General features: G+C 47.4%; 1 protein-coding gene across 2 annotated transcripts in view; it reads right to left on the minus strand.

Annotated features, from left to right (window-relative positions):
- The window catches only part of LOC104544448 (casein kinase I), a 28,729-nt gene extending 21,119 nt beyond the window's left edge, over window positions 1-7,610 (minus strand). The window contains exons 1-2 of one of the 2 annotated variants that reach the window (XM_010189322.1): window positions 7,460-7,610; window positions 579-813 (exon numbers count right to left, since the gene is read on the minus strand). In XM_010189322.1, coding sequence (XP_010187624.1) covers window positions 579-813; window positions 7,460-7,558 — 334 coding nt within the window. In that variant the 5' untranslated portion in view covers window positions 7,559-7,610. The remainder of the gene's footprint in view (window positions 1-578; window positions 814-7,459) is intronic. The other variant, XM_010189323.1, reaches the window with a different exon arrangement.
- Window positions 7,611-8,165: the final 555 nt, after the last annotated feature.

Genomic DNA, 8,165 nt, shown 5'->3' on the forward strand with positions numbered 1-8,165 from the left:
ATGCATTGATCTCACAGCTGGGAGGATACTCCAAGAATATTCCATTATCCTGCTCCTCCAACTGCTCTTAGGAGTTTAAGTGAATACAGACATTCAATAAGATTTTTTGCCTTTCAGCCACAGAAATGTAATCTGGTATGAAAGGCAGCGGTGAGGAGAGGATAAGAAAGCTAGGTTTAAAAGTATTTAAGTCATTAATATTCTCCAACCAATTATTAGGTCAGGGAACATACAACTCTAACACCTGAAACTGGAAGCTACCAGTAGAGCTGTGCTATAAAAAATCTATTTGGTCATCATTTAGTGCAGCAATTACCACCCGCCTACTTGCCTTTTATCAGTGCAGGGTTGCTACCAGTTATTTAGTTCCTAATAAAAACTATAATTACGAGGCTTCCAACATTTCAGCTGTTTCAGTTCCTCAAAAGGGAGGGTGAAAAAAAGCCTCACAACTGTAAACAGCATCACGGCTCCAAGTGGCTTACAAAGAGCTTGAAGGGCATGAAAGAGCTGTAAGCCACGCTACCACTGCAGGTCTACAGGTCTTGGCACAGTGAGCTCCCACCAACCACACAGACCTTTGCCAAGATGAGTGTTGATGGACATGTATCTTGCCGTTCCAGTTAAGCTCTTGTGTTCCCTGTAAGGTATGTGTTTTTTGGTTTCTGGGTCAATGTACTCCTTTGCCAGTCCGAAGTCTATGATGTGGATGACGTGCTCTTTCTTATTGCCTTGCCGGCCAATTAGGAAGTTTTCTGGCTTGACATCTCGGTAGATGAGGTTCTTTGAATGCACGTACTCCATTCGAGAGATCTGCAAAAGGATGAAGGAAAGGTTATTCATGAGCAGACCAGCTACTGTGCTCTCCCAGCTATCAAGGCAGCAAGGTTTCATTAGCCCATCACTGTGCCTCTGCTCGGTGCTATCTCAGGCTCCAGCTACGCTACGAGAAACACAACAACAGATGGAGCAAACCAAGGCAGAAGCTGGGTCGTGTCCTCTGATGCAGAGTTGGAAGAGGAATTTGTCATCCTCTCCTTTCTCCAGCTACCGTGCTGTGCTCCCTGAATTCATCCCAGCAGAAACTGCAAAGGCTGTTTCTGAAACGTTACCAACGGGACACAGCCTGGAAGGATTCCACCGGGAACTGCGGCAGCCTTTGTGTATTGATTTTAAACACACTAAACTGGTTACCAGGAGCTCTTCCCTTGCCCACAGCCTTCCCTTGTTGCTCTCTGTCTTACCACCTTCCTCCCTTGACCCATATGTTGTCTTAGACACGCCAAATTCTTTACGGAGGGGGAGTTTTGGGCAGGTGGAAGCTTTACAATCCTCAGTGCTGACTAAAAATAATAATTAATCTCATTGGTTACTACTAGGAATAGCTGGAATATTTTTCAGCTTTTGACTAACTTTGTTCTGGCAGTACAACTGAGGAGGGAAGGTAAAAGGGAAGGAATCCCGCTTCCAAGATGATGGGGAGCCAATTCCCCTCTAACAACGCACCTGATTGAAATGTTTATCATTAATATTGCTTTTGAAACTTAATATACCACAGATGAAGTTCAAATAGGTCAGCGAGCAGTTCTCCTTTGGATTCCTAACTTATTAGATGATTCCAATTGGAAGTAATTCACAATTTAATTTAATTTGTTACCTTTTTATATTTTTCAATAGGTTTTCAATGACAACGTGTGAATTGTCACTCATGGCTGTTCGGCCCACGATTGCCCTTGCATGCACGGCAGCCTTGTTAAGCAAGTTGCTTCTTCAGAAAGGCCATCACCCATCTGCCCGCGGGCTTGCAACGCTACAAAACCATCGCAAACTCCAAGTTCTGCACTAACGAGTGTCAGTCCGCAGAGGTCACTGCCGCGCCGCTGTGGTGGACCTCACGGCACGCTGCGAGCAGGTTCAGCGAACGTTTAAGGGGAGAGCCGCTGGCTGGTGACCCCTCGGGAGCGCCCTGCGGGAAGCCGCTGGTTCCTGAGAGGTTCTGCACCGGGTTCACACTTGCAAGACACTTCTGCACGGGTGTGATCACTCTATCCTGCTGTCAGAGGTTTATCAGAAACCTTATTCTTAAGGCAAACCTGCTGCGTTTCCACCACTCGGAAAGAAGCAACAGGCAGGAGGGGGCAGTGCTCCTTATAAAATAGAAAAGCTGCACAGGGAGGGCGAGAGACAGGAAAAAATTGACTGCAGGTGAACCAGTCTTAAAAAATAAGACCTGCTCAAAGGCTCTTCAAAGACGATAACCACACATCTCGCCGCTCCCCTCCCCTCTAAGTAGTGATTTATTTCAGTGCGCTGAGAAAATGGGTTTCACAGCTAACAGCCATTATTTCTAATCAATTATAGGATGATGCAGAACAGAGCAGCTGCTCTGCACTTCAGCCATTCTTCACACTTTGAATCACCTACAAGACACAGCAGCAGGCTGGAAGACAAAAAGGTATGTCGGGAGGCAATTCAGATTAAGATGCAACCCTTAAAACTGGAACAAAGCGTTTCCTCGCCTCTCCATCCATAACGAGCTTTCAAACAGAGCCTGACTGGCTCATCTGATTTGTCTCTGCTGCCAGAGAAGCTCCGCTGTTGAAACGGCCAACAGCAATTACACAACCTGAAAAAAGTGTTTGGTTTTGGTTTTTTTTTTCCCCTTAAAATCTCACAGCAAGTCGAACTGGCCAGGACAACAACCTGGACAGCTGAAATGGCCGATGAGCCGATACACTCCAGCAGCACTCGGAGATGCTCATTTACCTGCTTTTTTTTTTGCTTCCAGCACATGCACACAGATGCCGTTGGGTCTTTCATATTCCTTTTTCTTTTGATTTCCTTTTTCTTTCCTTCCACCTGCCTGGATGCTTCATGATGTGCTGCCAGAGAGCCGTGCACAGCCAATGATGGCTGAAAGATGCTCTACGAGTTAGAAAGACGTTTCCTGGAGCAGGCTCCATGCTTTATTCACCTTGACAAGACAGTCACCACTGCAGAGAGCTGGGACTAACTGTTGGAATGGCTTTTACACTGGAAAAACAGTGACTATGAAGCAGCATTAACATCTGCCCTGTTATTTTAACAGACCATGGCATTTTGTCACAGGGCACAGGAACACTAGAGGTGGACAGGAGACTGCTTGCGAATTAAAGCAGGATTTCCATGGCCACAGCTGGCTGAGTCCATCTTTGGAGCCACAGATCTCCATTTAAGATGCTGGAGAAACCTCTAGGAGGGCGAAGCATCCCCTGGCACACAGCAGGACCACTGTGCTGTGGCGGGGAAATGAGAGGGTATTTGTGACATTTAATTAGATGCCGAAGAAACCATGCTTTTTCCTTTCTCCTGTCAAGGAAGTAAGTGTAATAAACCCTCTTTCCCCAGAAAGTTAACTCTTGAAGATCTGATCTCGCTGGCAAGCCCACTTCTAGGCCCTCCTGATAAATCCGAGCCCTTTCTCCACACATCACCTGCTTGAATATAGATCAGATCAGCAGGGACCAAAAATTCCTCCTGTTTAAAGGCTGCTTTGGCATCTCTTGTGCAAGACAATTTTGATGGTCACGAGTAAAAAACTTCACCATGGCTTGGGCCAGACCACAGCCAGAAGTATTTGCACAGGGGCCTTGTCTCTGACAGCAAGCCCTTAAAGCAAGGGTGAAAATAACATTTACTCCTGACAAAACTGAGTTGTCAATGAGCATCGCACATGTTGGACCCGGCCAAGAGTGAAAAATTGAAGCCAGAATAAAAAGTTATTCTCCCCCAGCTCAAACACCAAGACAGATCTGCAAAGCCCTAAGATGACTTCTGATTTATGGGCTTTAGGGACTCATGTCAGTGAACATGTTTCCAATTGCCAAGCTTTGCTACGTTGAGAAACGTCGACCACTCGATCTCTTCAGCTGCACACGGAGAATGGAGGAAGCAGTTCCAGGTTGATGTTCTTAGCAGAGCAACGTGAAGCATCAGCGATGCAAAAGCTAGAGGAGTAACAGCTGGAAAACCTCCAGTGGTGAAGGAAAACAGAGGACTCTGTCAATGCAGGTTTTCACTGAGTGGTGTGAAACGGAGCATTAGAGTAAGAGCGCTTCTGATTCGACTCGAGCCATGTTTGATTACGGCTGCCACAGCTCTGAACACAATGCACGCTTACCAGAAGAACATGCAAGCCTGGTGACAAACCTGAGGGCTGTGTGGCTCATCCCCCTGCCGAGGCAGACCTTTCTACTGCATCATCTCACCTGAAAAGATGAGATGGGTTCTCCTTCTTTCTTGAAGACTCATTATCATCCAGTCTCTATATCCCTCAGCCAGGAGAGTCTTCCTGATGTAAAACCATGTTTAAATTCTCCCACAATCCCAAGCGTCACTCCTTAAAACAATGATGATATATTTGTTTCTCCTAGAGGGCTTCTCTTTCTTCTAACATCTGTAGAGTTTATGAGTCCAACCAAGTCCTGTCAAGCTAAATAAGACCAGCCAAGCACGTATGCTTACTAAAAAATATCTTTCAGGGATGCCTCTGGTTAAAAATGGATCGCCAAGCACAGAACAAAGGAGATCAAGTGCCACCATACTGCACGCAAAGTTCCTGCCTAGTTTTAACACGCAGCACACGTGTGGATGTGTCGGAGATGTGCTGCAGCAGCGGTCAGGCTGAAGGAGGGAGAGGGGGGAGAGAAGGCAGCTCAATGGGACCTGGAAAGCAGCTGCTGGCTGCTGTTGGGCTGAGCCTGCGGCAGGCAGCAGCAAGGAACAACGCAAACATCAGGGAAGGGACTGGATGTTCCTAAAGACACGGGGACCATCACAAGCGAGTGAGGGGAGAAGGACCCAGGGGACGACGGGGTGGACACCTAACATCCCACCAGCTCAGGGCATGCCAGCTGCCAGTGCAGCACCCATGGCAGACAACTCCTTCCTCCCCCTCTGGAGGGGATCAAGCCCAGGGCAGGAGATGCAAGGCAACTCCCAGCATCGGGGTCATCTCCTGGGAGCTCCATGCTGCAGTGGGGCCTCCCAGACAAGCAGACCTGCTTTACATTTGGGTGGTCTTTCTGGGCTTAAAAATATATATATAATTTGATGACATTTTCGTGAGAACCGAGCCAGAGTAGCAGTTTTCTGCAACGTGCTGAGTTGTCCTTCACTCTCTACATCAGGGCAGGGTGCTCCTCTCTGCTCTCTGGGTGGTGCTGGCCCATTCACACTTCTGGAAGTCTCCCTGGGAATTAGGCTTCATTAACAGGCATGGTCAAGCATCACAGGAGAGCAACGCTGCTTGTGTAACACACTGGTTGCTGGCAGTGAAGCCTTGTGTCTCCTCACGCCTGTGGTCAGAATTACAGCAGCTTAAGCAGGCTTGGCTGGTCAAAAGCAAGAACAAAACATGATTTATGGAGGCGAACCCACTGAATCTGACAGTTCAACCTTCCTTCTCTGATGTGCCTGTGACACTGGAGCGTGCACAGTGACTGCAATGATTTAGTGTAGGAACTAAGATAAATCCAGGACAATTTCCCCCAAAGCCTTGTGGCTGGAGCGATGAGTTTTCATTCCAGCCGAGCAGTAAGTGCCAGCCCCTTCAGAAAACATCTCCAAGGGCCAGCTGAGCCCTTCTCCCAGGAAGCCCCCAGGGAAGGAGGTGGGGCACACCTGACGATGCCTCATCTGTCTCCTTAAATCTCCAAGCTGGTAACTCATGTAATCTTCCTGAGAAGACTGGAAAGGTCCCGCAACATCTCCCCATGGAAAATGGAGCAGCACTGCCTGCTCCTTTTGGAGAACATCAACTCCTCCATTTGCCATTGCTTTTGCTGTCCCCTTGCATCACCCAAAGCATCTGTTTCCCAAACTGCTACCAGTGTCTAGAGGAGGTGGCAGGCCAGCTGAGGTCACCGGATCAGCACGGGATGCCGGTGAAGAGCGTCCATGTACAGAGCTGACCTGCAACCCCAGGGCTTGGCAAAAGGCAGATGGAACCTGCTGTGACAATCTTGATTTCCCCAGCAGTCTCACGGGAATAAATTTACATCTTTACAACCAACAGGTCATATAAGCTATATCCAAGGCGTTGCCATCTGATGACATTTGATTTAATCAAAAACAATACTATAAATTGGTTTTCCACTGATGAAGGAGCACTCAAAGCCAACAAAACTACACCCTCAGCTGCAGGAGCACAACTTAATGAACACAATACCTGGCAGGCGCTGTTTAAACTTCTGTATCTGTGACCTCAATTTTCCACTGAAGATTCTGCTGTGGCAAACTTCACTTTATTTAGAAAGGATTGTGTTCCTCACTCCCTTACCATCTCCTCTTTCCTTCAACACTTCCATCCACAGATCTGTTAATGTGAATATACAGTCCCACTTCTGCTGTGCCACTCGGGCATCTGCAGACCATAGGTTGAAAACCAGAAACCCAAACTAAAATGATAACTGATTGGCTCTACCCTTCCACTTGTGGAAGTCCACTCACCACATTCAGTATGTTCTGTTTTCATGCTGTCCACTTTTAACCCAGACACAAATCCAAGCTACCACTTTTGGCTTGATTTCCTTTCCTTCTGAGGCAAATCAGAGACTCTGTGATGCTATCCATAGATCTATTCCTTTCAATTTTGTCCAGATTTGACCAAGGCAGAGACCTCGTATGCTGGCATTTTGATTAGGGAGAGCTCAGCTCCCATCGTTCCGACAGGTTTCAGTCCATGAGCAAGCCTGGTAGCATCAAACCAGTAAAACTGGTAGGAGTGTGGGAGGGTGCCGTGCTCCCTGTGTCCTGGGGAGCGGGTAAGAAATTAGATGTTCTGGGGAATGTCCAAACAGAGGGAGGGAGCTGGGGCGGACACTGGGGCAGGGGCGTGTAGGGGACACGGGACACAAGTCCATAGGAATCCAGCTTCACTGGTTCTGCTACGCAAGGAGCAAGTTTGCTCATAAGCATAATTTGACCTTCCCTTCGTAAGCAGGAGTCTTTCTCAAACCTGACAAACTTTCTTTTATGAGAAAGATGGAGAGAGACATTTACCAATGTCTGTGGGGAACGGACAAGGGGCAACGTTTTTAAACTGAAAGAGGCCAGGTTTAGACTGGACAGGAATTCTTCATGATGAGGGCAGCGATGATCTGGCACAGGTTGCCCAGGGAAGCTGTGGATGCTCCATCATTGGAAGGGTTCAAGGCCAGGCTGGACGGGGCTTTGAGCAACCCAGTCTGGTAAGAGGTGTCCCTGCCCATGGCAGGGGGGTTGGACTGGACCTTTGAAAGTCCCTTCCAACCCAAACCATTATGTGATTCTACCACAGAAGGAGATTCTCCCTTCAACCAACCGACACTTCTGAACCTCACACCGAACCAACCCCATCCTTCAGCTAACCCAGGACTGACGTAAACATGAGTCGGCATTGTGGAGGCTGTGGGGCAGAGTCCTGCCCTCTGTTACTCACCAGCTGGATGGCTATCATTAATACCGTCTTCAGAGTGAACGTCCTATCACAGAGGTCAAATAAATCTTCCAAGCTAGGACCAAGCAGCTCTAGTACCATGGCGTTGTACTTTCCACACGGTCCGAAGTAATACACCTGGGGAAGCCCTTCAGCTGGAAGAATACGGAAAGAATTTAAATCAAACAACAGGACAATGTTAATCCCCTTCCTCCTATGGGTAAATCTTTTGCTGGGCAGAGTCTTTATTTTTACCTCTCGAGTGTCCTTTCTCTTTGATCTTGCCCAGCAAGCAAATAAGTTTCAGTTTGGGAATGAACCAAAGGCCAAATCAGTGCAGGCTTTGCTCAGCTACACCCTTGAATAGACAAAGGGATTTCAAAGCAATAACACAACCACATGAAAGTGGCCAGCTTTGGCAGCGTGAACACTTGGACTTCATGTAACAAGACACGGAGTTCCCGACGTTGCACTAAATGCCAGGCAGAGTGCAACCCCAACCGTGGGCTGGCAGTCATCTGAGGAGTTGGGAAGATGGTAGCCCTTGCAGAAAAGGAGGCATGTTCAAAAAAGGGCTGCTTTTTCAACCAATGTAATACATAGTTGTTGGTTTTTAGCACAACCTTACACTAAGTTTACACTTATTATACTCACAAGAAAAGGGAAAAAAAAAAGTTTTCCTTTAAAAAAGAGCGATGATTTACATTTT

This window comes from Mesitornis unicolor, unplaced genomic scaffold (genome assembly GCF_000695765.1).
Source record: "Mesitornis unicolor isolate BGI_N332 unplaced genomic scaffold, ASM69576v1 scaffold33287, whole genome shotgun sequence".
In the NCBI taxonomy this organism is placed as follows: domain Eukaryota; kingdom Metazoa; phylum Chordata; class Aves; order Mesitornithiformes; family Mesitornithidae; genus Mesitornis; species Mesitornis unicolor.